This window comes from Pteropus medius, unplaced genomic scaffold, assembly GCF_902729225.1.
Source record: "Pteropus medius unplaced genomic scaffold, Ma_sr-lr_union100, whole genome shotgun sequence".
NCBI classification, from domain to species: domain Eukaryota; kingdom Metazoa; phylum Chordata; class Mammalia; order Chiroptera; family Pteropodidae; genus Pteropus; species Pteropus medius.
The window spans coordinates 843,871-871,797 of NW_024349224.1; the positions used below are offsets into that span (position 1 = coordinate 843,871).

Below are 27,927 nucleotides of genomic sequence, written 5' to 3' on the forward strand. Positions count from 1 at the left end.
TCCGTACACTCGAAAAAGATGCTGTCCTTTATTAGGCCCTTCGATATCCCTTTATCTCCTTCATCCTTTCATTCGTTCATTTCGCAAAGTGTTTTGAGCTGCTACTATGCGCCAGATGATAGATACAAAGTCATCAAAACTGGCTCCTGGCCTGAAAGATATCAACCAAACAGAAAAAGAATGAAACAAGCAATTAAACGCAAAGATTTTCTCTGTGTACAGGTATCCATGTATGTAGATATATTCTTTACCAAAAAAAAGTGGAAGCACGTCATGCATGCTATTAACCTGATTTTTGGTCTAATATATCAGAAAAAAATAAATTTCATGTCAATAGATCCATTTTAGAACAACAAAAACAAACTCTAGAACTCAACCTAACAAGAACTGTGCAAAACCTACATGAAGAAAACCAAATCATTTTTACCAAAGATCATTAAAATAAGGATTTCTAAAAATCAAGATATAAATCATATGCAGTGACTCAGTGTCTCAGACTATGGCACTCTACAAATTAATCTCTATACTCGGTGCAATCCCAGACATAATCCACATAGATTTTGTGATAAACTTGTTAATATTCTCAAGTTCATCTGGCAGTGTAAATGCCAAGAATAAAAAATGTGTATAAAGAGCGACTGGAAATCCTTTGCCTGCAAATACCGAAATATGGTTTAAGACATCAGCAGTCAAACAACTGGTGTTGACATAAGACTACAAGAGATCAGTGGAATAGGACAGAAATTCGAGAAACTGCTCTTAAATAAAATTTACTTTGAATTCGGCATTTCAAATGAAAAAGGAGGTAGTAATGGAGGTATCTGATAAACACCTTGGGAATCATCATGTATTGTTTTGAAAAAGAATCTTATACTTAACTTGAAATAAATAACCCAAAACTAATGTCAGATGATTTAAAGACTCAAAACAATCAAAAGTATTATAAACAGAATAGAAGAACGTATGATGGAATTTTTAAATGCTTTTGGTTGGGAAAAGCTTTCTTAAGCAAATCTCATAGACATAAAGAAAAAAAATAAGTTTTAACTATGCATTAAACTTCTCTTCACAAAGATACTATGAAGTTTAAAAAGAAGGCTCAGAATAAAAATTTTTGCAATATGTTTAACAGATAAAAGATTAATATGCAGAATACATAAGAATCTTCTACAAATAGTCACAAAAAGACAAACTACTTATGATAAAAGTGAGCGAAGACCAGGATGGGGAAACTCAGAGAAGGGGAGATACAAACGGCCATTGCATATATGAAAAATTATTAAACTTTTCCAATGCTCAGGGACGTGCAAATTTTAAATAGATATTATGTTTTATTAGATCGACGAAAACATTCTAATCTCTAACGTTGGAAACTGTGAGGAGGAACAGAGGCTTGTAAGACTGCTGAGTGAATGTGACTCGGCACAGGTTTGATGCACACAATCTGAGAATATTACCTAAAATTGTTAAATGTGCAAACCCTTTGACTCTGCAATTCTCCTAGAAATGAATCTCAGAGAAAACGTAACATCGCAACACCTTCCAGGCGGTGCTCGGCCAGCCAGCAGGGAAGGTGGGCTCTTGCTGGCCTGACCCTAACGGAAACCTCGCCCAGTTGCTGGGTGGAGCCGCATAGCCAGCCCATGATTCAGGGGTGCCCATTCCCCATGTGGACCCGGACATCTTTGCGAAGCGCCTTTTCGTTTAGCCAGACCGCGAAACCAAATACTAAGTGGAATGAACTCGGAACCAGGCTCGCCAAGTGTTAATCAAGGTTTTCAAACATAATGAAGCACAGGCAATCATATTTCTGCTCACTAAGAATATTGTAATTAATATTTGGGTGAGAGCAAAAAAGATCGTGTTGTTAATAAATAAGTTGTTTTAAATATTGCTTATTTTATCTCTATCTTATCCTTCTAAAGTGTTTTTGCGTATGTTTCATTGTAAACACAGTAAAATAATATCGCAGTTTCCAGCAGACCCTGAGACAGGCACTTGCAGGAGGTTTATTTGGGGAGGTGATTTGGGGAAGCAGGAGGAACGGTGTGGGGGAAGGAGACAGAGGGGCGGGTGGGGAAAGGGGGAGTCCCCTCCCTCCCACAGAGGCCATCAGAGATACCCAGCAGGCTACAGTCCAACTGTCCCATCAGACTGCCCCACCGGGGGACTGGGAAGTGAGATGTTCTCCCCTGGGGCCCCGCCCACCCTTCCTCCACTGGTTGAGAGTCGCCCTTGGGATGTTAACTCCTGGATGCTTCGGGCTGAGCAAGCTTCCCTGGTGCCAGGAAAGCCCCAGACTGAGAAGCAGAGGGAAGCCAGTGCTGGTGGCCAGAAGCGGTCCCTTGAGTGAGAAGCGTCGGTGAACGCAGGGGCGGGCGGAAGAGACATGGTGGCCATCTGTGGCATTTGCTAAAAGGTCCCTGCCTGTAAACCTTAGTCCCACTGCCTCGATCACAGCCTTCAATTCACGAGCCCCCCAGTCCCCTCTCACGGCCTCTGGAATTCTCTATCTCTCGTCATTTGCTTCTGCAACGCCCACCTCCCCTGACTCGTACCTGTGCGTGGGGCTCGTGGTCCAAAACGGAGTGGAGAGCACTCACCTGGGGGTAATTCGGGAGATGGTGGCCTTCTCCACGATGACTGGGAATAACTGGTTTTGAATCCAAAGGCCAGCACCCTCCCCTTCCCCAGCTCTCAGCCAGCTTGTTGTAGGGTGACATCAGCAAACCCTTGAGGACAGATGACAACCATGCTTCTTAGACCGCCCCAGGGCATTAAAAAGCAAAAGAACAAATAAATAATAAAAAATTAAAAAGACCTGTGTTTCTAAACAGAAAAACTTACTGTCGGAATTCCGGCCGCCCCCTCGCGTGGGTCCAGACGGCACGCGCTCTGTTTCTCTCCTCCCCGCCATGACGCTTTTGGTGGCAAATGACAGAAAACAAGTCGAGCTGGCTAAAGTGGAAGAAAGACGGAGATTTATGGACTTAACACAGCAGGATCCAGGAGTTCGGTCGATGTCACCGGACGCTCCCCTGGCCTGGGTGTCAGCGGCGTCCAGTAGCCGTGCTCGGTGCTGTGGCGCTGACCGCTCCTCCCAGGACACCCCAGCAGCAAAGGGCTCCTCCTTCCTTACACTTCAAGCAAAACCCCCAGGATGGCACCCTGGCCATGCTCCCCAAGGACTAGGGGGTGGGGCGCCCTGTCGGCAGGCCTGGGTCTCACGCCCACGGTGATCCCAGGGGGTGGAGAAGTCCCCCGAACCTCCAAGACTGAAAGCGGGGAGAGAGGGGCTCACCACAGGGAAATGGGGGTGCCACCACCTGACGCCGGGGCACACGCGATGCGCAGGACAGGCAGCATGGCCTCTGCTTCGTTTGCACGCTCACCGAGCCTCGGAGCGTCCGGCGCCTGGGACGCGTTCGTCCTGGTTTAAGTGTCAACAGGATGGGCGTCCAGACGGCACCCCCTCTCGCCTCTGGCACGCCCCGTGGCACGTCTGGCCCGGGCTGGCCCCACGCTGCACGTCCGCGCTCTCCCGCGAGCTGGGATTGCGACATGAGGGCGCTGTCCGGGAAAGACGACAGGAGAGGGAAGGTGGGCATCTGGACTGGACGCCACGTAAGGACAAGGGCCAGTGCGGGGGCTGTGAGCCCCGACAGCCCCCCTGATGAAAGGGGGCCCTGGGGCGGACCTGCCGTCCAGGCACAGGTGGGTGCCGGGGTCTGGGACCACACGGCCAAGCCCGAAAAGAAGCAGGCGGGAGGGCTCTGCAGGGTGGATGCCGGGATCCAGCGCTGCCTGCCTGCTCTGGCCCAGCTCTCAGGCCTAGAAGCTTCCACCGAGACCCCTCGTAGGCCAGGCGGCTCCCCGCACCCTTCGGCTCCCTTCCAGAAGCCTCTCCTGGAAGAGGAGGAGGAAGCCCACCAGACAGCAGCTTCCCCACGTGGTCCTGCCTGGCTCTGCCCCTGCGGTGGGGAGGGAGACCCCACCGACAACAAGTCCCCAGACCCGGAACTCTCCACCCCGCCTCTCCATCAGCTTTTCCAAGGCCCGGGGACCCCAGACCTACCTCTCCACCGGGCCTCAAAAAAGTCAGAAAACAAAAGACTGAAAAAGTCTTTGGATCCCAGAGTGATATTCTGGGTCATGAATATGATAAGTCATCTTATTAGAATTTGCTGATTGATTGATTATAGACTCGCTAATCTTCTGGATTCAAATGTACCTGAAGAATAGGTGAAAACTCTGAATTCTCGTCAAATATCATGGGACACTACTTAACCTGTTTTCTTCAAAGTGACTTACCTGACCATCTTCTGGCTTTAAATTCTACATGAATACTTCATAAACATCCCATACATTTACTATTTTAACAAATTTATATCATATCTACAGTCCTTTAGTACCTGACTTGTATATTTATGTGACTATTGTTAGAAGTGACTAATTGGGTTTGATTAGCTCCATCATTAATATTCTGTCCATAATTTAACATGCTTCAATAAAATACCCTAAAGCAGTGTAATGATTAGATTTCAGGAATATGTGTTTTGCAATTAAGTTCCTCTTGATTTTGATATGCAGATGAAGAAATGGTGGTCTCATTTAAAAAAAAAAACTGCCCTTATTAACTCAGCAGTATACTCTGAAGATTAGGTAAGAAATCCAAGATTTTCTCTTTGTATATGCTAGTTAAAATGTATTTCAATCAAGCCTATGTGGGCAAATCAGATTTGATTAGTTTAAGTCCACAGTCATTCTATCTAAATGAATAATGTGTCACCTAACATTGCAAAAATTTGATTAATAGTTTATCAGTTAATTAAAAACGGGTTTAATTTTTCTTTTTTAGGAAAATGCAAGGTAGATATTCCTTGTGTTCATCATAAATGCAAATTATTTCAGTTTCAATCTATTGTTCCTTTTTGCTTCTTAGCCAAAGTGGCGAGAAAAATAAAGCTCTTAGAAATAGCTCTGGGAGGGAGGGGTAGGAAAACTTTCTTGGGCCCCAGCAGTGGCCCGTTTCTGCCCTGGCTGTGGAGACCGGTTCCGTCCGCAGGCAGCTCGCCTCCCTGCCTCACCCTGCTCCCGGGCACCCGTTCTCCCCGCGGACTGTGGCCACAGACTTTTCCAAACGGCAACTTCCATCACCTTGTTCTGTTCCATTCGTCTGAGAAGCAGGATGGGAGCCCCTTTCAGCAGCCTCCCCCACCCCAGCCTGTCGCCAGAGCTGAAGACCAGGAGCACACCCCCGTCTGTTTCAACCTCGACTGATGGCATTTTTTTTCACGCAGTGCCTCTGCGGGGACCAGCTGACTCATGGGAACCGGCCTGATCCGGTGAGCTCGCGGCTGTCCACGTGATCCCCATGTCACGGATGAGCAAACCGAGGTGCAGAGACTTCCCAGCGCCCCTTAGTGAGTGGCAGGGCCAGGCCTGGGGCCCTGTCCGGGGCCCTGTCCCTGGCCTCGGGCTACATGGCCTCTGCTCAGGGCCCTGTGAACCCTGACGCCCCTTTGCCAGCACACAGCAAAGGCACACACCCCACTGCCGCTGCCGCCGGGATGGCGGGAGGAGATAAATTGCCAGCACTGTGTTCTTAAAAAAAAAGAAACCCATCTAAAACTCACCAGGAGCAAACTCCGATGGCTTCGCCTCTCAGGCGAGTTCAGGAAGGGCTGTGAGCAGTTTGAAGACCAGGGTCCATGAGCCGTGCTGCATCGTGGCCATGTGCACTGTGTTTCTCAGAGCCAGCTTTCCTGTATGACGACAACGTCAAGAGATCAAATGTCAGTGTGCAGACATTGCGACCTTGGACTGCACCTGCTTCGAAAGGAGCTAGCTGCAGAGATGGTGGATGGCACTGGTTTATCTCTGGATAGTGGGACTGGACCAACATCAGCACCACTGGATTCTAAAGCCCCAGGGGCCTGGCTCCTCAGAGGGGCGGAGTCGGGCTCCAGCAGCCTGGCCTCTCCAGCATCTCAGATTCTGAGCGCCAGCTGCACATCTGCAGGAGCACAGAGTATACCGCTAACTTCCCATCTACTGGCCGGTGCGGGGTCGGAGGGACAGCGGGGGTCTGCAGTCTGGGCTTCCACCAAGGAGGGCCCCTCTTCAGCGAGGGCCCTGAGGAGGCCATGCATGTGCATACTAGTCCTGCATCTGTGGCTCCAGGCGGTGAGCCAGGCGGGCCTCCCTCTCCACGCCGGCTGTCCGTCCTCCCTGCAGCCAGGGCAAATGCTGTTGAACAAGGGGTGGCAGGGGTGCAGGGAAAGTTAGCAAAGTGTTTGTTATTTCTACAAATGTGATTGAATTCTTATTAACTACTCTTGAGCACCAAGAAGGGACAAGGCCCAGTGCTGAGCCCTCGATGGAGAGGCAGGCAGAGGGGACAGGTCCCTGGCCACCAGGAAGCAGGACTGGGCGGGGAGGTCAGGAAGCCAGGCCCACTGACACAGGCACAAGGAAGCTGCTCCCTGCTTTCCTGAAAGCCAGGAGCCGCCGGGTGGCACGGGAGCCCTCTGCCCAGGGCTTGGAGTGGTGTGCAAAAGGTAAGGTAGTCCCCATTACAGTCCCAGGGGTCATCCAGGCCTCCAGTTCCCCCCTCAGGTGCAGGAAGTGGGCCTGGTGAGGTGAAGGGACCCGCCCACGCCACTCACCCCTCAGTGGGAGAGCTGGGAGCCCACCCCACGCCCCACACCCTCCACCTGCCCTCCGCCAGAACCAGCCTCAAGGACAACTGAGGTGGACTCTTGGGACGAAAGCATCACACCTCTGTTGGACGGTAGGGGGGCTGGGTTGAAGCCAAACAGTCCACTGGGCTGATCTGTGCACCCCACTCAGCCCAGCCCTGGAGCTGGGCCTTGTACATGGGACACCTGGCCACTATGTAGACACCACCCAGATACTCCACAGCCATCCCTGTGGGTGACGATGGGCACGATATGTCACCTGCCATGCTGAACGACGTGGGGGTGGGCGAGAAGCATTTCGGCCCATCTCTGCCCAGGGGCTGACTTTCCACCTGGGGAGTCAGGACCAGAGGCCGAAGCAGGAAGTGGGCGTGCCCGGCCCACGTGGACGGAACTGGGGGTGCCCGGCCCACGTGGACGGAACTGGACGTGCCCGGCCCACATGGACCGAACTGGATGTGCCCGGCCCACGCGGACCGAACTGGGGGTGCCCGGCCCACGTGGACGGAACTGGGGGTGCCCGGCCCACGTGGACGGAACTGGACGTGCCCGGCCCACGTGGAGCCCGGAGCAGGGGTGCTTGACCCGCGTGGTAGACTGGATGCCCGTACGTGGAGCCGAACTGGGGGTGCGGCCACGTGGTGACGAACTGGAATAATCCGGCCAGATGGGCCGGAACTAAATTTTCTGACGCGTGGGCCGAACTGGGCGTGCCCGGCCCGCGTGGGCCAGGTAAGTGCCCACATGGACCCGACTGGTTACTCTCTCACACCCCCTCTCAAGGCTTCCCTACAGTTTGCCCAGTGGCCGCCCCCTCCCCAACAAATACGCCTCGCCTCCGAGCTCTGGGCTCCGTGTCCGCTCTGCACTACGGACACCTCACACCGCAGCTCAGGAGGTCTGGACCCCTCAACGCACCCCACCCCGCCGCCCTGAGGCCAGCTCTGCTCCACTGCCCTCCAGCGCCAGGCCACTCACGCCCACCCCCTCGGTCATCCCACGGGTGCTCCTTGAAGGGCCACTGTGTGCCAACCGCTGCGTTAGCTGCTGGCGTCTTAAAAGGAAAACAACCCAAGTGTCCGTCTTCTGGGAGAAACAAAAGAGGACGTAAGTGTGATAGGCGATCGTCGCTGTGACCGCAGAAGACGAGGCGCCCGAGACAGTGACAGTGGACACCGACGCCGCGCAGGAAGTGGGGGCCAGGGAGGCCTCCTCTCGGGGCGCGCACACCGTGTGCCCAGCAGATGTCACGGTTCAGTGGACGTGTTTGAAGGGAGCGGAACGAGGCGAGAGAGGAAAGGGCCCTGTGCGGGGCAGGGGGACCGGGCGGGAAGAGAGGGCCTGGCACTCAGTGTTCAAAGCCTGCCCCAAAGTTCAAGGACAAAAGCCGGCTGTGAAGGTGACAGACGTGGTCCTGAACCGCGTCGGGGCAGCCCAGGCATGAACCGCTGCTGACACGTGGGTGGGGGCAGCAGACCGGCAGGAGTCGGGGCTCAGCTGTTTCCGGACCACTTCCGGGGGTAAAACAGGAAATTGGGCCATTACGAGATGTCCCCCTACAGTGACTGTGCCCCTGGCTGTGCCACCTCCGGAGTGGAGCTGGGGCTGGGCCCCCACCTGGAGCTCCCTCGGCCACGAGCAGAGGCTGGCGGTGGCAGCGAGGCGAGGTGGGAGGCTCCCAGCTCCTTTGGGGGGACCCTTAGGGGTGAGAAAGACAAGTCTGTCTGCAAAGCCCAGCAGCCTTGGGCCCAGGGCCCAAACAATACATCAGGTCCCAGGTTCCCACAAGAGGCTCAGCTGTCCTCAGAGCTGGCTTCTTTCTCAGGACAGCTTCTCCCTGGGGACGGTCTCAGGCTGGGCGAGAGCGTCTTCCGAAGCAGGTCCTGCCAAGTCCTGAGCCCAGCTGCTCTGGTCCTCGCTTGACTCCCCCATGGCCCCTGCTCATCAGCTCTCAGTGACGAGTGAGTCCCCAAAGGAGAAGCAGGCACCTCAGACACAGGAAAGAATGGAGCCGTGTACCACAGCAGGGACCAGACACGCTAACCGGAGAAACAAACCCCATGGGAAGGAGAAGTCCCCGGAGGGAGACGCCAGGGTTCAAGAATGGAGGGAGGCCCTCGCGGGTCCAGAAGGATGTCATGGAAGGGGTGACGCTGAGATGGCTTTAAACACGGGGACATTCTCGAGGAGAGCAACCAGCAGGCCATTTTCCACCCTGTTCTCTCTCTCCTGCAGGTGCCTTTTCTTAATTACGCCCAGAGAGCACAGCAGAGTGGATGCCAGTGATATTTATTTTCTGCTCAGAGCCCGCCCAGCACAGGTAACCGCCAGGGGCATCTTTCTTAATGAGAGAAGAAAAATGTCAGAGCGGCGATCAGCCGTGATGCACCCAACGGACGTAAGGATAAGCGAAAATAATACGAGGATTCATTGTGCATTAGCCGGCTGTGCGTGTCGTCCCCAGGTCAGGAGAGGGGAGTTTACTCTGCGCCGTGCAGAGATCTCTCGCCAGGGGCACCCTCACCCGTGGACACGCCTCAGAGATGGGACGATCACTCTGGGAACGATTTTCGTCCATTGAAACCCAGAGCTGAGGTGGGAGGCTCAGGTCCACAGCTGTTCCATCCATGCGTCCCGCCGTCTGAAGGCCGCGCCCGGGAGCCCTCCTTCCATTCGAGATCATAGCTTCTAAGTGTACGGAGTGGGCAGGATTCCCTGCCACTCAACCTTAACACCTCCCTGCGATCAGGCCTGGGAGGTAGGGACTGTCACCCCTGTTTAACAGAGAAGGAAACTGAGGGTTTATGCACGATTCTACACCACCTCCCTATGTGTTCTGACTAGAGCGGACCCGAAATCCTGCACTGCCGTCCACACTGCGGGGCTCTGGGCCAGAGCCCGCACGGTGGCCCTGGGCACCTCCTGCCAATGGCCAAGTGAGCGGGTAGTGGGGGCTTGCACCTCAGACCGTGTGCTCTGGGCGCTGGCACCCGCATCTCTCATGTAGGCTGGGCACCCGGGGGAGGGGTCTTGGTAGGGGCTGGGTGGGGGCCACCAGTGTCGTGAGGAGCAGGGGGCTCCTCGCCAATCCCAGCCAAAGTGACAGGAAGGGCGAAAGGAAGGGGATTGGACGTCCTCGGAGCATGAAACGGAATCCCTGCTTCCAGGGCCTGGCATGCTCCAACTCCAGCCTCAGAGGCCACGGTGGGGAGCGCCCTGGCCCCCACTGCAACTGGGTCACTTGGGAAGGTGCATGGTCCCCGCCCCCACCGCTTCCTTCGCGGCACAGGAAGTGGGGGGACACATCTAGGGGAAAACAAAGAGGTGAGTCAGCGAGAGATGCAGATGGTGAGACCGCGAGAGAGAGATGGCGGCCAGCACCAGGAACACAGAAGGAGGCGATCGAGATGGACAGACCCCAAGGCAGGGACAGGGACCCGAAGGTGTCCCCCCTGCACCCTCCCCCACCTGCTCTGCGCACCTGCCCATGGGCTCTGCCTTCTGGACGGGTCGGAGCCTCTGAGCCTCCGATGGTAGCAGGAGAGTTGCTGGGTGGCCTGTCCCCAGGGTCTTCCTCCCGAGGTCACCATCCCTCTCACGTGGCACTCTCCACACAGCCACCTGGGTCTCCAGGTTGGGGTGGCTTCTCCTCCTGGCGCCCTGCAGCCTCAGGGCTGGGAACAGCCCCACGGCCACCAGTGCTGCCCGTCCTTAGCTCCTGGCTGACTGAGGGACACCCTGGGAAAGGGCCCGGTAGGGAGGAGAAAGTCCTTCACTTCTGATGAGGGAGGTTTGGGTCCCTTCAAAGGTCAGAGTGCCGGGCTGGGTTGGGCACCCTTGGGAACAGCCAGCACCTGGGCATTCACCACTGGCGGTTCCCCAAGTGTGTCTCTGGGCTCTGTTGCAGCTGTCCCCAGAGAACGGCCCTCAGGATAAATAAAAGCCTCCACTGACTGCAGGCGGGTGTCCAGACTCCAGGGCCTATTTTTAGAATGTAGGACAACTTTCACCCAGAATAGACAAGACACGCTAATCCAGGAGGGAGGCCTCCGAGAGATGAAGACGTCGAGCCTAGATATGAATTAGCCGCAAGTATATTATTTGAAGAAATGTTGAACAGCTAGGCAAATATTTGATACCTTTGAATCGGAGTCGGTGTTTTCACAGGTGGAGTGGCAGCAGCCGCTTGCCAGGCGCCGCTCCCTGCTGGTGTACCTGGCTGTCACGCCTGGTTCTGGACGCCTCATCTTGCTGCGTTCTGGGAATTAAAGCAGGAACTGGTGTCAAGCGTGCACACGCAAGGACCGAGTCTCCGAGACAGTGCGGGGTGCTTAAATAGTCCACCTGTCCTATTAAAGCGACGATCCAGGTGTTTCAGTGTGGCCTTCTTGGGAAGGGGTAAGAGCGCATGGCCCTGCTTTGGACCCTCTGGTCTGTGACTGTGGGGAGGGGCTTTGCGGGAAAGCTTGGGAAGCAGGCCCCGTCTGTCAGGCCCCAGGGGCAGCCTCCGGGTTCGGGCCACGGCTTACGGGACAGTCTTTCTGTTTCGGCAGAAAATTCAGCTCTGGGAGGTGGACGGCCCCGAAGGCCGGTGAGGCCAGGTGCACCTGTCCGCAGAGAGGCGGAGCGATCTTTACACTGCGCTCTGCTGGGCGGCAGAGTGAGAGGCACCGAGTCTGCGGGGCGGCCTGGGATCTTGCAGGGGCTGCAGCTAGTATTCATCACGCTGCTACCATGGGCCCGGGGCGTCCCCCGCGTCTGCCCAGGCAGTCCCTGCAACGGCTCCGCAAGGCACGGGCTCGTCAGCCCCTCTGCTGATGGGCAAACGGGGTTTAGAGGTTGAAGGGACCTGACGCGTGCCACCCAGCTGGGGTGTGGCGAGCCTGGCTCCGGAGCCCAGGCGCCGACCTCCGCACTGCACTGCCCCTCTCCAAGCCCCCACCGTGCCGGGGCCCCCGGAGCACCGCCCGAGTGCAGAGGCGTGGGGCTCCCCGGCGCGCCCCCGGCCCCGCGACCCCTGACCCCGCGACCCGGCCCGGCCTGCCCGCGCGGCGCCGCCGCTGCCCCCGCGCCGCCACCAGATGGCAGCAGACGCTTTGCGATCGCGCCGCCGGGAGGGCGCGCGGCGGGGCTGGGGCGCGGGCCCGCGGGGCCCACCCGCGGCGCGCCCCCGGGAGCCGGGCCGCGCCCTCCGGCTGCCCGCCGCGCCTGCGCCGGCCCCGGCGGGCAGCTCGGGCGGCGGGACCCGCGGCGCTGGCTCCGCGGCCCGCGCTCCGGCCTCCGCCCGGCGCTGCTCCCGGCGCGCGCGTGCTGATTGGCTCGGCCGAGCCGGGGACGCTCCGAGCAGTCAACGCCCGCGGGCGGGCGGCGGGCGGGGGGCGGGGGGCTGCGGGAGGCGGGGCTGGCGCGACAGCCGCCCCGGGAGCGCGCCCCCCACACCGCCCGTTCACACACCTCAAGCTCTGCTGCCGCGCCCACGCCGTGGGAGGGGACTGTCACCCCATTGGGCCCCCGAGGAAAATGTGGCCCGGACAGGGCCAGCGCCTTGCTGAGAACCGGTGGCACACGGCCGGGCGGGACCCTGCGCGGGGTCCCCCCACCCCAAGGCCCGGCCTCGGCCTTGCACTCGACGGCGCCCCGAGTCTGGCTGGAGCGCTGCCAACGAAGCGCTTGGCCAAGAGTGGGCGCGGGCCCCGACGGCAAGTCCCGGGTGGGCTGCTGCGGGGAAGGGGCGGCAGAGAGAGGGAGGGGCGGGCCCCACCTCCGAGCTGCGGGGTCGTTTGCTGTCTGCGCAGTGCGCTCCTGGAGCAGGGCCGAGGGGCCAGGACCCCGCAGCCGGGGGCCTCGCCGCCTAGGCCGACCCCGCTCTCTGCAGACTGAAGCCGGGTCCGGGAGGACCGCGGCCCTGGATCGGGGAGTGGAAAGGTTGGGGGACTCCAGAGAACGCCCGGAGGGGGGCTGCTGCGGACGCCTTTAAGGAGCTAGAAACAGTGTCTCAGAGGAAACGCTGTAAGGGCCACGGATACGAATGACTTCTCCGCCTGGTGGTGGGCACGCGGCTCAGCCCTCTGCCCCCCGCAGCCCTGGACGCCCAGCCAGGCTGCACGCGGGAGGGAGGCCCGGCGGCGAGGCTGGGGCCCCAGCGGCGGCTGCCGCCGGCCTGGGACAGGGACTGACGAGCAGGGACTGACGGGCGGTGGCAGTGAGCATCCCGCAGTCTCTGGGACCCACGGCTGCTCCACACATGTATTCGGGATCCTTACAGAAAGAATGGCTAGAAACGATGAAGTAAACCAAAGCACAATGGTCGGAAATAAGAAAATGAAAAGTTTAAGACAGTGGTGTGGCGCAGGGCCGACAGCCTCCTGTCCTGTCCTGGCTCTATCCCCTGCGTCTTCTGCACTCGCCCAGGCAGGTCCCCTCACCTCTCTGGGCCTCCCGACCCTCCACTGACAGTAACCGCGCACGCAGGTTCCTGGGGGCGGTCAGAGGACCTGGGGGAGGGGGTGCCGGCTGCCAAGGGTCTCCGGCCCCTCGCGGGGTCTCAGAGCAGCAGGCTGGCCCCGCAGCCGCCCTGCTTCGTTGTATTTTCTCATTTCACCTGTGTTTTGTTTGGTAACGCGTTTTGCTTTACTTATGTCATTGTGTTTACTCTGTCTTGATCTAAGGACCTCATCACCAGGCTGGCATACCCCACACTCCTATCTGCCGTCCTACCCATGCTGAGTGTGGGGTGCGGGCACCGGAGCCCCTGGATCCTTCCCTCCCACCATTGGGTCTGGAGAAGCCAACAGCTCAGCCGGCTGGGATGGCTCACAGGTGGACCTCACGTCCCAGGCCTCCATGACCTCTGCTAAACAAAAGTCTCCTACAAACTAACGAGAAAAAGGCGAGGGACCCCAGAGAAAATGCGACAAGGTGGACCAGACGAGGAAGCAAAGCTGCATGTGCCCCGCGAACGTGCGAGAAGACCCTGGACAGCTCTGGGTGTCAGGAACATTGAAATGAGAACAACTCCCACAGGGGTGACAATGTGTTTGCAGGGGTGAGGTCGGAAGGAGCCCCCTGCAGAGGGCAGTGCCTGTGGGAGGGCGTTTCCAACTCCATGTTATTCATTACGATGTCACAGACTTTGTGGCAGGTTTTCTACGTGTTATCCTCGTCACCTGTTAACCCCCGTCCCCGGCAGCTGGGCCACGCTGCTCACTATCCCAGGAGAGAAGTGGGAGGCCAGAGACTGTGGCGTTTTACAGCTCTGGTTCCCCAAACTCGAGCCCTGAAGTAAACGGAGATGACACGGGGCCCAGAGGGATCACGGGAGAAGCGGGAGGAGGACAGGGAGGGGGCTCAGGAGAAGCAGCTCCCCTCCCCGCCTCCACCCTGCCCTTCAGGAACCATTTCTGGGGGCAGGGGTCCAATTAGGTGGCCTCTTTGGGGACAGAGAAAATGCCAGAGGATGTGACAAGAGCCAGGACTTCGCCCCTTAGAGCAGGGAAGGGCCGCCAGGCGTCCTGCGGCAGGCAGGCCCTTGCCTGAGATGCGGGGCTACGGCAGGAAGGCCCGGGGTAACCCTGGCCCCACACCCCGTAATCCAGAGCCGGGAGAGAGCCGCTGGGACTGGAGAGGCCCAGAGCCCGTGGTGCCACCGAAGCTGGAATGGGCCCAGGACGGAGAACCACACGTTGCCATCGCACCCCAATGCCCGGCACTTGGAGCCCCAAACTTAGACTCGACTCCAGAACAGGAATCCCAAATTAACAACGGTTAGTTGCCTACAGGAGACTGACATAGTTTTAGCAGAAGCGCTTCGGTCTCTTGCGCATCGAAGCTCCCGGCCCCGGCATGGCAGTCGCCCCAGCAACCCGCTCTCCAGGCTCGACTGAAAATACCCGCGTGTAAAGACGTCCGGGCAAGGCTATTTCAGGCAGCGTTGTGTGCCAGGCAACAGCACTGGGAATGCCCCGAACGCCATCAATATGGGGACAGCAGTTACAGAGATATAAAGAATGACCTTTATATCCAGATGCTACAACGAGATCAAAATGTAAAGGAGATTTGGATAGGTTCTTAGATTCTGGGTTCCCTGCTCCCCCTTTATGGGCTATTTAAATCGAGAAATTGTTGGATTGTCTAGTTCCTCGTGGCCCTCCCCCAGCCCGGGCCACCCCTGTTCAGCTGTTGGTGACCTCTCCCTCCCACAGGCCCGCGGCCCTGTCTCAGGTCCTACATCTCACGCATGGGGGGCCAGTGTTCCTGGCTCTGTGGGGCTAGGGGCTCCCCAGACACTGACAGACTCCCTTGGGCGCCTCTGTACACCTTCCCAACCAGACTCCAACGCCGGGACTCCGTGTCCATCTCCACACCGCCCAGTCGTGGCAAGAATCCTGCTGTGTTGGTTTAACCGGAATCCCCCACCCTGTCTGATCACCCTAGAAATCTGGTTTCTCGTCCCCTGCTGTCCGCTCACCTGGCCTGCCTTTAGCAAGAATCTCGTTAGGTCAGTTTAGCCAGAACCCCGCTGCCCCCGATGTCTCCCTCAGTGACCTTCCATCCCCACCCTCCACCCCCGCAGTGGGCCCCAGCGCACTCCCATGCCCCCTGGAGTACAGTCTGCCTCGCCTTCGCCAGCAGGTGGCATGGATGACTCTGTAACCAACGCGAAGGCCGCTGCCAGCGTCTTCTGGGCTAACCAGCCCGCAGCTTCCGCCCTGTGGGCGGCTCCGCGCAGGCCATTCCTAACCTTCCACCCAGTGCTGCAGTGTCCTCCTGGGCCTCACAGGGGCCAGGCACCAGGGGCCCAGAGGCCAGAGGGCCGAGTTCCCATTAGGAGGATGGAAGGGACTGACGGCCAGGGGGGCAGGGATTGGCTCCCCTGCAGTGGCAGGTGGGTCCCGGTCCCCAGGGCTCCACTTCCAAGGAGGGGAGGGGTATTTTGGAGGGAAGACTCAGGGAGAAAGGACCGGGCCCTGCCTGTGAGTGGGTGCTGGGGTGTGGCCAGGAGAAGCCCCTGAATCTGGAACTGAACCAGAGGGTCTGCGGCACGCTAGGGATGCCCAGGCAGCCTCTAGCGTGAATGACCCCAGGCTGCACTCCACACCGATCAATCTCTGGGGTGGCCTTAGGCATCGGAATCTTAACTCCGTGTAGGCGGGGTCGGCAGGACAGCCGACCAGACGCTCTGGCCTAAGCTCGTGCCAACCAACCCCACCACTTGGGTCTGGAGGGCGATGTGTCCACATCCTTCCCACACCCCCGCAAATGCTGGTCATGTTCACCTGTCTATTTACGCATCGGTGAAGACACTAACGGTGTCTTATCCAGGCACAATACCTGGCACTCGGCATGAATGAATGAATGAATGAATCTCTATTTTTGATTATAATACTATAGCCTAAAAAGGCCCCTCAATCCTCTTTAGTCTACAGACCCTAAGGCTGCACTTTATAGAGAGACCAAGGTCCCCAAGGGGAACGGGGACTTCCTGAAGTCCCTCGGGACAGGAATCCGGGCTGCAAGGCCTCTGTGCTACTCCGCTTGGTTTATTTTGGTCTCTTACATTCTGTCGACCTGTAGCTATGTGAAGAGAGGGACACGCAGACTGTCGCACCTCTGGCCATGAGGCTCGGTTCTCTCCCCGCAGCCAAGCTCTGCTTTGTGCTGGGCCTGTGTTCCAGGTAGGGTCTGGGTATAAACTGGATATTGGTGAATTGAGTCCAATTCATTCGAAAAATATTTGTTGAACATCTACTAGGCACCAGGAACGGTTCTGGTGTCCACGTGCGGGCCGTGGCAACTAGTCCAAAGCTGGCAGCCTCCATATGCCCCGCTCTCCACCGAAAGGGGCTGCATCCCCTCACCCAGCTTCTGGGTTGGCCCCGAGGCTCACTCAGACTAACAGAATGCAGCAGGAGAGTCTGCGCCCACTCTGGGAAGAGCCGCCGAGAGCACCGGCAGCCTCTGGCCGGGGTCCCTTAGAAAGGGTCCCACCGCCCTGCCCAGGGAGGAGCCCAGCCAGCCGCTGGCCATTCCAGCCACCAGAGCTGAAGCACCAGACACGTAAGCAATGTGTCCCAGCTCCGGCCAGGCTCTCGGCTGACTGCAGCCATCTGAGTGAGCCCGGCAACACCCCACTGAGCACGACTGCCCACTGGGCCCAGCCACCCACATAGTCATTAGAAGTAATAGACTGCTGTTGCCTGAAGCCGCTGACTTATGGGGTGGCTGCACCCACAGATAACTGAAACAGGAGGGGAGCCAGATGATAAACAACGAGCGCGATAAATATGTATTATTTGTTACTGGGCGTATTCTTTATTTTCAGTTATTGGTGACTCCTGACCCTTTGGCTTCGGGTCCGGGAACGCCCTCCTCCCCCCGTCTCGCGGGTGAGCACCCCGCGCTCAGCACCCACCCTGCCGGGCCTGGTCGGTGACTGCGCAGACCCACACCAGCCCAGTCTGAGTGTCTGGCACACAGTAGGTGGTCGGTGACTGCGCAGATCCACACCAGCCCAGTCTGAGTGTCTGGCACACAGTAGGTGCTTTCCCAGGGCAGCAGGCTGTGAGGAACCCCCAGTCACCCACACCGTGAGCGCCCTGCTGCCCTGCCTCTCCAGCAGGGGAAGGCGTGAGTAATGATAACCCCAACATTCCTCCAGGCAAGAACCCCACGATTTGTTCATGCTCCCCACTCCAGCATCTGAAGGGTGCTGTCTGCAGGGCGAGGCCCCCGGGTGGCGTGTCACCCTAGTGACCCTCCTTGCCCCACGTCCACTCTGTCTCCTTGTGGTAATGGCACCACGGCCATTATGGAGGACCCACCCCCTCTCTCAGTCCATCTGACTCCGTTCCCGCTCTGGGGTGCTACGTTACTCAGCTGTGCGGGTTAGTGTGTCCGGCCATGGTCACAGGGCTCGGCCCAGGATTGGGCACAGAACCAAAGCCCGTCCAATCAAAGCTGACCGCGGAACTTCCGAGCTCCTGTCAGGAAGAAAGAGCCTCTGGCACTGGGGCCTCCCTTCGTAAGGACGGCGCGGGCCGGGGGCCCGGGGGCCCGGGGGCCCGGGGCCGCAGGGGAAGTACCGCTGGAAAGTGGGGCCAACCGGGTAGAACGCAGAGCAGGGAGAGACCCAGACGGACCCGGACGGACCCGGCCGGGGCGGGAGGCGGCGGCAGCATTGCAGCCCGGCCCAGCAGCTCTGGAAGCAGCCGACCTTGTCGCCAGGGGCACACCCTTGACTGTATGGATGCCTCCTTCCTCCTGAAGTCCCGGGGCCATAGTCACAGAAGCCCGACATCCTTGCTGGCAGGTGTCTGAGCTGCTGGCAGGTATCACTTAAACAATTAAGTCATTTTGTTTGTAAACAAGGAACACGGTGGTAATGGGGGTGTGGGTCAAGCCCCTTTCGGTTGTGAGTGACAGCGAAATGAATTCCATCGGCTTAAACTCATGAGGTCCTTATTGACCCGTCTGTCCTAGCACAGAAAGGACAGGGTGGTCCGCTTCAGGCACAGCTGGATCAAGGGACCAGAAAACTGCCCCGCTGTCTTAAGCTCTGCCTTTTCTCTGTGCGTGCCCGTCATTCTTCTACGGGTTGGCCTCACGCGGGCCCCAGCCTTATAGCCAGTGACAATAACCATCTTTCGCCTCTAACTTCAGTTAGAAAAATCCCGGGGAAGGGTTCCGATCGGCCCAGCCTGGATCTGTCATCCACCCACGCAGCCAAGGTCGGAAACTGTTATCACGGGCAGGAAGCCCGGTGCCCGTGAGGAGCACGGGAGCCAGTCTCAGCTGAGTCTACACGGAGAGGAGGGCAGGGCAGGGCAGGGGAGCTCTTTGGGTAGAGGTGGGGAGACTCTCTGTCTACTGTGCACCCAGCCTAATGTCTAATCAAACAGAAGTGCCCAGGGCATGGAGTGATCTGAGTCTCAGAATCATGTTCCAGAGTAGGGCTCTCTCTCACCGGGCGGGGGACTGACGGCAGGGTTAGGAAGCGGGGCGGGGAGCCCGAGAGAAGGCTCTCCTGCCTTTGAATTATGCAGAGTGGAGTGTCACAGTGGCTTTGATGGTGTTTAATTAAATATTTGCCACATTTAATTAATTAAATATTGAAACGTTAAATACAGAAGCAGATGTGACTTAGTGGACATATGCCTCAATAGCCATTAGCCATTCACAGGGCCTCTGAGCGGAGCCTCTGCAGCCTTGGCCTCCCCTCCTCTATGGGAAGGGACACCTGGGCAGCATCACTGAGTAGTTAGTGCTTGCAGCTACCCTGGGCTTTGCTGTTTCGGAATGTCATGTGTCACCAACGTGGGGGTCTCTCTGGTTGGGCCCCAGGGAGGTGAAATAGGCAGGACCCAATTTCTGCAAGTCAGAATCTACCCAGACCACATACACACCAACACACACCTGCCACCTGGTGTGTGTGTGTGGGGGGAGGGGTATTATGAGATGCAGGTAGAGGCAGCCAGTGATCTTCACGAAGGGCAAGACCTGATGGTTTGGGGGAACTAGGGGTCCCCACTGTCCTCGAGATAAAGTTCAGACTCTTCGGTCAGGCTGCCGTGGCCCTGCCACCCCCAGCAGTGCCAAGCGTTACCTTGACCCGCCCTGCCCCGCCTCCCCATCCCAATACCCTACATCCCAGCTACACCAGCCGCCCACCAGTTCTTTGAAGCTCTGGGGTCTGTGCCCTCTGAACCTCGGCACATTCTGTTCCCTCTGCCTGAAATCCTTTGCTGTCTTTGGGACTCATCTAAGATGTCAGCTCCTCCAGGAAGCCCACCCTCCTTGCGCGGGGACCCAGGCATGGGAAGAGTGGATGGGCAGTCCCAGGCAGGGCAGCCGGACACCACTAGGCTGCCCCATCTAGCTTCCTAGTGCACCAGGGCCTGGATGCCAGGACCTCCTCCAAGCACCTGGGGGCCTGTGCTGTGGGGACCAAAAGGCCTGGGGACCCTGGGCAGAAGGGAGGCTCAGAACTGCCACCTACTGGCCGCTGAAGAGAGAAGGCCTGGGGTGCTGCCAGGGAACAGGTGACCGCAGGATGCTGAGCCCCTCCTCACCCCTACCCAGCTCCCCTGAGAGGCGCAGGACTCCGGGAGGCCTGACCACTCTGAGCCCCAGGGGACAGCCATTCAAAAGAGCGAGAAAGAAGTGTCGCAGCTGCTGGAAAGGTTCACGTGAGCGATCGAAAACCTCTCCATACCTAAAGGTGCGCTTTCCACAAGGAAAGGAAAGAATTTATCCAAAAAATATGTGCTCATGGCGCCCCACAGGTGTCGGGTGGACGCCGGCATCTCTCCCTTTGACTGGGGGTGCAGCCTCCTTCTGAGACAGCGGTCCTTTAGGGTCCCTGAGGTCCGAGTCGAGTGCCCCTGTGGGGATGAAAACTGAGGCCCCTGCAGAAAAGGGCTTGCCCAAAATGTCCTGGCAGGCAGGCCGCTCCCCTCGGACCCTCGGAGCTCTGGGGTCCTCAAGCTGCCAGCCTGGCCTAAGCCTGGCCTCCCGGACCCCTGGGTGCGCAGACTCCTGGGCTTATTTCCCTGCCCTTTATAAATATGTATTGGCCCAAAGAGATGGGGGGAGCTCTTTTTTGAAGGAAAATTAACCACAATGACAAACTTAGTTATTCATGCAAACCATCAGCCTGTTATTCCTGATTATGCAGGATGCAAACTGTGAGTATCTGAGCGGCTGAGCGGGCTCATCAAAGGCGAAATCGGGCAGCGCCCAGCCCGCCCCGCCGGCCGCCTTTGTGCTCCCCTCTCCCCGGTGCCGGCCAACGGGCAGCCTCCCCGACAGTGCGCGCTCCCGGCGCAGGGGGCCCTCCGCACTGTATTAAAGGCTTAATTAACCTTGTGAGATTGGCGAGGAAGGCTCCACCTGGCGCTCTCTTCATGGAAGCCCCCGCTCGCCAGAGTATTTTAAGCTCGCAGTGCAGACCATATGGTATTTCAAAGAACAGAAGTTGAAAGTACAGTCCATATTTATTCCTTCCACAGAGAGCACTAAAGGGGTTTAACTATTTTATTAAAGCCTATATGTGCGAGCATGTGTGTGTGTCTGTGTGTGTGTGTGTGTGTGTGTGTCTGTGTGTGTGTGTGCGCGCGGACGCATGAATCAAGCGGAAATATACTTGACGCATAGAAAAAATAAATTACACAGATTTATTTTCATCTCTCTGCCAGCCCACCCCATAGCAACAGTGAAAACTTGGTCTATGTAAACTTGAGAAAACAAGAAATATTTTATCAAGTCATCTCAACTCATGGCTACTGCCAAGTTTTTCTCTTTGGAAATAAGAGCAGTCTCCTTGGTGTCAGGGCTGCAGGCAGAGGGGAGGGGGTGGAGGGTCTATGACAATGAAGGGGCCAGGTCACGTGGACGGTCCCCGGCCCTGCAATCAGGGCCACCCCGCTCACCGGGAGGGACTTCACTTCTCTGAACCTCAGCGCCCTTACCTCAAACAAGGCGCATGTCACAGGATAGCGACGCTTATGCTCAGCAGCAGGATAAAACGAGAAACAGACAGCGCGACAGCGCGGGGCAGGTGGCACCGCCAGCCCCAACGTGAAGGGTCCTGGGCCTGGAACTTGCAGAAAAGGTCGCTGCAGAAGTTGGTCGACTGCATCCTCGTCCAGCATCCCCACTTCCTGCCCTCCGCGCGGCCCAGCCTGCTCCTGGGGAACCCCCTTTCTGTCTCCGTTAACTCCAGCCGGGACTAGAGGGCTGGTCAATCAGAGCCCCCCCTCCCGGGCCTCAGTGACTGGCTCAGGGACCAGCAAGTGACCCAGCACAGCCCAACGAGGCTCGGCCCTGAGACTTTTGCTGGCATTCCGGGGAAAAAGGCTGTTTCCCCGCAGGACCTGCCAGGCTGGGAGCGTGGCGCACACTGCCAGCCTCGTCTTGGGCAAAAACCCAGCGACAGAAGAGTCCGGGGCAGATGTGGACTCTGTCCGAAGGCCGGCTCGCCTCTTCCAAGCAGAGGCAGAAACTGAAATTCTTACATAAATACAAATTTCAAAGGAAAAAATAAGATCGAGTAAGCACGCTGGTCAGATTCAGGCGCCCCAGGATCTGCCTGCCCCGTCTTCGCAAAGCCTCAGGCGTCATCCAGCCTAGAGCCGAAGGAGCTCTGAGGGCCCCGGGGCAGGCCCGCGCGTCAGCACCCCGGGCTCCGCCTGCAGTCCCACAGGCGCCCGGAGGGGGCGGCAGGGAGTCCCCGGGACCCGGGACCCGGGGGGGCGGAGCCGCGGGAGCAGGGAGGCGGGGCTCAGCGCTGGCCACCTTCACGCCCTGATACACGTCCCTTCGCCACAGGAAGCGCCTCTGTCAAGAAACAGTGTACGGCCTCGGAAATTCATGAAAAGCACACAGCGCAGGTGCCAAAACATGAACAGGCTCTGCGGCGTAGGCCTCCCCGCCCCCCCATTCGGCCGGTGCCAGCGCTGAGTAGCCGCACGCCGGTCCCTACGCCGCCCGCCTCCCCGCGCCCCGCGGCCGCCATTCAGGTGGTTCCCACCGCACGAGCGGGAGGGAAGGTACTTCCTGGCCACGGGACGGACGGGAAAATGCAATTTTCCCTAGTACTCTACGGCTGAGAATCGAACCTCCATTTAACACGAAGGCAGAGAAGCGGTTCCAGACGGTTCCAGGCTTTCAGTGATTTCAGATTTAAACTCAGTCAGTTGGGGGGGTCTCCTCCCCAGCCTCTTCTCCGTCCAGTTTCAGAGCTAACGACGTCATGACACCGGGGACATTGGCAGGAGGAGGGTCCTTCTTGGCCCTCCATTGTCATTCCTCAGAGGTTCTACTCTGGTGAGGGCCAAATAACTCCTATCTGACCAACCTTTCTGCAGGTGACAACCGCAAATTCCAACAGTAAAGCAAGGCACTGGGGAGGGACTAAAAGGCAGACCCCGGGGACAGTCAGGACTTGGCGGAAGGGAACAGCTCAAGTTTCCCACTGTCACAGATTTCTGCCGGAAGGCAGGCCCCGGTCGGCCCCACATAGGGCAACTAAAGCTTGGAGAGAAAACTTTGGATAGACAAGTCCCACTGGCTTGAAGTCCCAGGGGTCAGGGCGATGATAGCAAATGAAAGGTGACTGGGAAAATTCAGAAAAAGAGAGCAAGAGCACCATAGAACGAGGTCTCCAAATCTGTGTAAAAAATGCCCAAACCTCTTGCCAACCCCAGAACCACACAGGAGTGAGGCCGTCACCCAGTAGCCCAGCTACAGCTGAAAATTCTTAACTGAGATTTCTGCTTCCATCATCCACAGGAGAAAGTTTATAATGCGAGTTGAACTGAGTTCATTTTCTGCTTAAAAAAAAAAAAAAATCAACGTTCTTCAGAGGACTTTAACAAGTCCTCATATCATCACAATGACCAGGACAAAATCCAAAACAGGACTCAAACCTACAGAAAAGACAATCAATGGATACCAAACATAAAGCAACGTGGAGAAGTTGAAATTAATAGACAATCATTTTAAGGCAGCTATTATAAGTATGCAATGAACATAATGGAAAATATGCTCATAATAAATAAAAAGATAGTCTCAGGAGATAGATAAAAACTATAAGAAACAGCATCAAAAAAAAAACTGATGTCATCATCCTATGTGTGGAGAGAAACCCACTGGTTATGGTTGAGACATCTACACTTGCTGGCATCCGCTAAGAAGGCCATTTGTCCCTCTCATCCACAGTTACCGGACTATACCAGGCCCCCTTCATCCTCCTCTCCCAGAACAATGGGCCCCATCAAGTTTATAAGTTCTCTTTTGAGAAACATATTCCCCCTTCTTTGGGCACAGGAGAATGTAACTGAAGCCCACAAAATCTGGGATCAAAGGAGACACATGCACGCATGCACACACCACAAACCAATATCCCTCTTGAAAACTGCTGCAAAATCCACAATGAAATTATAGCAAATCAAATCTAGAAATACGTAAAAGTGGGCTTGATCTCAGAAATTCTATTTAAAATGCAAAAATTAACGGATTCACCATTCTAATCGAATAAAGGAGAAATACTTCATGATCATCCCAATGCAAGCAGAAAACACATTTGAAAAAATTCAACACCTACTCACACTTCAAAACAAAGAGAGACAGATTCGACAAGCAAGGGATAGAGAGGAAGTTCCTCAATCTGATACGTCTTCGACAGGCCTCTAACGTCATCCTGAGCGGGGAAGAAGGAATGCTTCTTTTGAGATCCAGAAAGGGCAGGGAGGGTCCCCTCGCTGCTCATATTCAGCGCTGGAAGTCCTAGCCAGGGAAACCCGACGGGGAAGGAGCAGAAGGCATGCAGATCGGAAAGGGATTCCTACAACGAACTGCAGTCACAGAAGACATGACTGTCTATGCAGAAAATCCCTCAGAATATACCCCAAAATTATAAACTGTAATTTTATAACCAATACTATTTAAAATGGCATTAAAAATGACATACTGAGGGTGAATCTAACAAATTACGTTTAAGGTTTGTACATTTAAATCTATAAAATCCTGTTGAAAGAGAATAAGGAAGGCCTGAGTAAATGGGGATAGACTCCGTGTTCGTGGATCGAAAAACTCAATACTGTTAAAATGTCAGTTCTTCCCAAATTGATCTCTAAATTCAATGCAATCCCAGTTTGTATTCCAGTGGCCTTTTTGGTATGACAAGCCGATTTTAAATTTTGTATAAAAATGAAAAAGACTAAAATGGCTACAGCCACTTACTTAAAAAAAAAAGGTAAATTTGGAAGAGTTTCAGCACCTGATTTCAAGACTCCTTACACAGCTGCCGTGGTCCACACGGCACAGCGTTGATGCCGGACTGGCGGCTGAGGTGAAGGCTTACCAGCACCGCCCTCCTCCGGCAGAAGGCTGCTCCACAGCTTCCAGAGCTGGGCACCACCCGAAATACTACTGGTTCAAAGCTCCACCCATACCTGAGGCCAGGAGGGATCCCCACCTGAACCATCGGGACCTGATGCCTTCATTTGCCACTTACGAGGTGCATTCCCTGCTCCCTGGCTCCAAGCTTCTCCTAAAAGGCCTCCAGACTGCCATCTGGTGATTAGAAAAGTGGGTGAAGATTCCCGAAGGATGGGAGTCCCCGTCTGTTCATTCTGGGACAGAGACAGAGCCAGAGACAGGGAGAGAGAGAGCTGGTTTCAGATGCCTTCTCTCCTTTGACTCCTGACGCCGGCTCTAAGTGAGGCTTTATCTTTATTCCCCGCCCCACCAGGAGGAAAACCGAGGTTCACTGTGGCTGGGCTTTCTGCCCAAGTTCAGGTCTCCAGAAAGCAGAGGAGGGATTAGAACCCATGTGTCTGCACTCCAAAGTCCAACCTCGGCCCTCTAAATCTTTTCTGCCTTGACACTGGGCCAAATTCTTGCACCCGCTGACCTCTGCCTCCTTATATGAAAGTGAAACTATGCCTAATCCTTCGCAGGGCACCTGCCAACTTTCTCCCCCGCCAAGTCCACATGCACCTCCTGGCGGAAGGGTGGGAGGCCCAGTGAGGAAGGTCCAGACACCCAGGCAGGTGCAGACGTCTTCTCGGGCCTTGGCTCACTCTGAGAAAGTGGATCGGAGTCCTTTTGTCTTGCTCTCAGCTTTATTCGCCAAGAGTCCACCTTCTTGAGGCCAGGCGCTGGGCGATCTTATGCTCCACGAAGGTCGGTATCTTCATTTACCAAATAGTGCTCGTCCGGGTCCCTCGTGGGGGACGCTACGGCTCTGCTATCAGCAGCAGCGAGAACGCACAAGCTCCCGCCCGACCTGCTGAGCTGCGTCGCCGCATGGGGGCAGTGTGGCACCTCGCTCCTTAGTCGCCTTTCTCTGATCACCGGTGGGGATGAGCCTCTTTGCTCGCCTTCGCCATTCTGATTTCTCCTTCCGGGAATGGCCTGGACGTATCCTTTGCCCATTATTGTTATTATTTTTAATTAGGTTTCCTTTCTTTTTTGGACTGATTTTCAGAAGTTCCTTGATTGTTCTAGCTACAGCCTTTTGTTGGTTTAAGACATGGAGGATATCTTCTCCCAGCTTATCAGCTAATATGTTCATTTTTTCTACAGTAAAGCAGCATTTATCATTGCGATGTGGTCAGATACAGTTTTCCTCCTTGTAGAGTCAGCTTTGGAGGTCATGATAGATCCTGTCCTATCACAGAAATAGTATCCTACGTTCTGACTTATTGCCTTTATTCTTCAACTTTTAATAATTAGAGATTTAATCTATTCGGAGTTTATGTATATGGTATGAGGTAGGGATCCAATTTTCTCTGTTATAGAAAGTCAGTATTCCCAGTGCCATTTACTAAATAATCTAGCCTTTCTCTAGTCATCTGTGATTTTATCTCTATCACATACCAAGTTAACCATCTGTACATGAAATATTCTGAACTCTCCAAACTATTGCACTTATCTGTTTCTGTACCAACATCACATCAATTACTGTGGTTGTGTAATCTGTTTTAAGGCCTGTACAACAAGACCTTCTTTTTGTTCTTTTTCAAAATTGTCTTAACGGATCATGGATCTTTATCCCTCCACACGCACTGTAGAACCAGTTTCCCAATCCCAATACAATTGGGCTGGAATTTTTACTGGAATTGCATTGAATATATAGATCATTTGGTGGCGAATTTACTTTCTTTCAAGATTAAGACGTTTTCCATTATTCATCTGTGCATTCAAATCTTTTTTTAAAAATCTGTATTTTTGAGTTTTAGACTTACCTCCTTAAAGATCTTGTGCAATTTTCATTAGGTTAATTCCTACATATTTCAGTAACGTGCAGGATATCTTATTTTTATTACATTTTCAAGAAAAGTATTATTATTGCAGGGAAACCCATATCGGCTCCATATTCTGATCTTACATGAGCTACCCCTTTTTAAACTCTCGTATTAGGTCGTCTGTCAACTCTCATTTCCCATGCTGATGCTCATCTGACAATAACTATACTGACTTTTTGCTTCTGATCCTCACACCTCACTCAGTTTTCTCACCTTGCATTGGCCGGGACTCTCAAGTACCATGGTGAACACTGGCAGGGCCAGCGAGCTTCCTTGTCGTCTTTCTGACTTTTGAAAAGGATGAAGAGATTCGGGTTTTAGCTCAATGCTTACAGCAGGTGCTCGTGGTCATTAGAAATCTGCCTTTGGGGCGGATTGCTGTACCTGAAGGCCAGATGGAGGACAGAGAGGCGGGACGAGGGCTCCACTGGGAACAGCTGAGGACGGCTAGGTGAGGATGACGCAGTCCCACCTGGGGCCGCGGAGATGAGTGTAGCAGAGATTTGGGGGATACCTAGATGGCATTCTGGGTCTCATTAGATTCTGGAGTGAGGAGTCAAGGCGGAAGCCTGTTTAGGGGCTGGATGCCTGGCTGAGTGCATGGTGACACCGTTCATTGAGGGGACATCCGGGGGTAAACAGATATGGGGAAGGAAGGTGGGCTCCAAATCAGACATGTTTGCTAACTTCAGCAAGGGATCTGGTGCGCATCTGCATTGACAGACTGAGCTCAGGGTAGTGGTCTGGGCCAGGGGTTAAAGACCTAGGCGTGATGGCTCCGAAGTGGTATTAGCGGATGTTCACAAAGTACTTAGAAAAGTGCCTGGTACATATGGGTTAGCCACTGCAAAAACTGTCACGATTACCCACACTCGGGTGGGAGTTAAAACGGGGGAGAGGACGCGCGTCTCAGGCTCACGCCGTGCGGCACCCACACTGGAGGGGCAGGACGCCGAGGACGGACAGTAGGAAGGGCGGACCGAGGGTGTCAAGGGGACAAGTACCAAGGAGGAAGGAGTAGCTCGGCCCAAACGGAAGAGGACCCTGGGAGTGAACGCGCCCTTCGGCGAAGGTCTGAGCTTTCTCGTGCTCAGTCTCCCGGGAGCAGGAACTCGCACACCGCGACCCGCGTACCTGACTCCAGCGGCTCCAGGACACGCGCACAGGCCGCGGAGGTGACCGCAACCCGCTGCTCCTCCGGGCTGCCCCGACGGTGCGCCTGCGCAGAGGAGGCTCCGCCCACCCCGGTTCCGTCCACCCCGGCCCCGCCCTTTCCGCGGGGCGCGCTCCGGCGGGGCGGGGCGGGGCCGTGGGCGGGGCCGAGTCACGTGGGTAAACACGCGCACGTGGAGCAGAGGCGGTGCCGGGAGGCTGGCGGGCTGCTGCGCGCCGTCTGCGCGCGCCCCGGAGGCGGGAGG

The 27,927-nt window shown here is 55.9% G+C and overlaps 1 protein-coding gene across 21 annotated transcripts; it reads right to left on the reverse strand.

Moving 5' to 3' along the window:
* Positions 1 to 27,737, reverse strand: LOC120617209 (uncharacterized). Of its 21 annotated transcripts, none has more exons than XR_005656812.1 (6): positions 27,644 to 27,737; positions 5,637 to 5,765; positions 3,302 to 3,570; positions 2,848 to 2,958; positions 2,604 to 2,732; positions 1 to 151 (listed from the first exon to the last, which is right to left on the reverse strand). XR_005656812.1 is itself a non-coding variant. In XM_039880743.1 (5 exons), exons 1-5 carry the CDS (start codon positions 11,421 to 11,423, stop codon positions 134 to 136), a joined length of 570 nt encoding a protein of 189 aa, XP_039736677.1. In that variant the 5' UTR covers positions 11,424 to 11,664; the 3' UTR covers positions 1 to 133. The 21 variants fall into 21 exon arrangements, 1 of the variants encoding a protein (XP_039736677.1); XR_005656811.1 differs by lacking the exon at positions 5,637 to 5,765 and adding an exon at positions 10,841 to 10,959; XR_005656814.1 differs by lacking the exon at positions 3,302 to 3,570 and adding an exon at positions 10,841 to 10,959.
* Between the last annotated feature and the right edge of the window lie 190 nt (positions 27,738 to 27,927).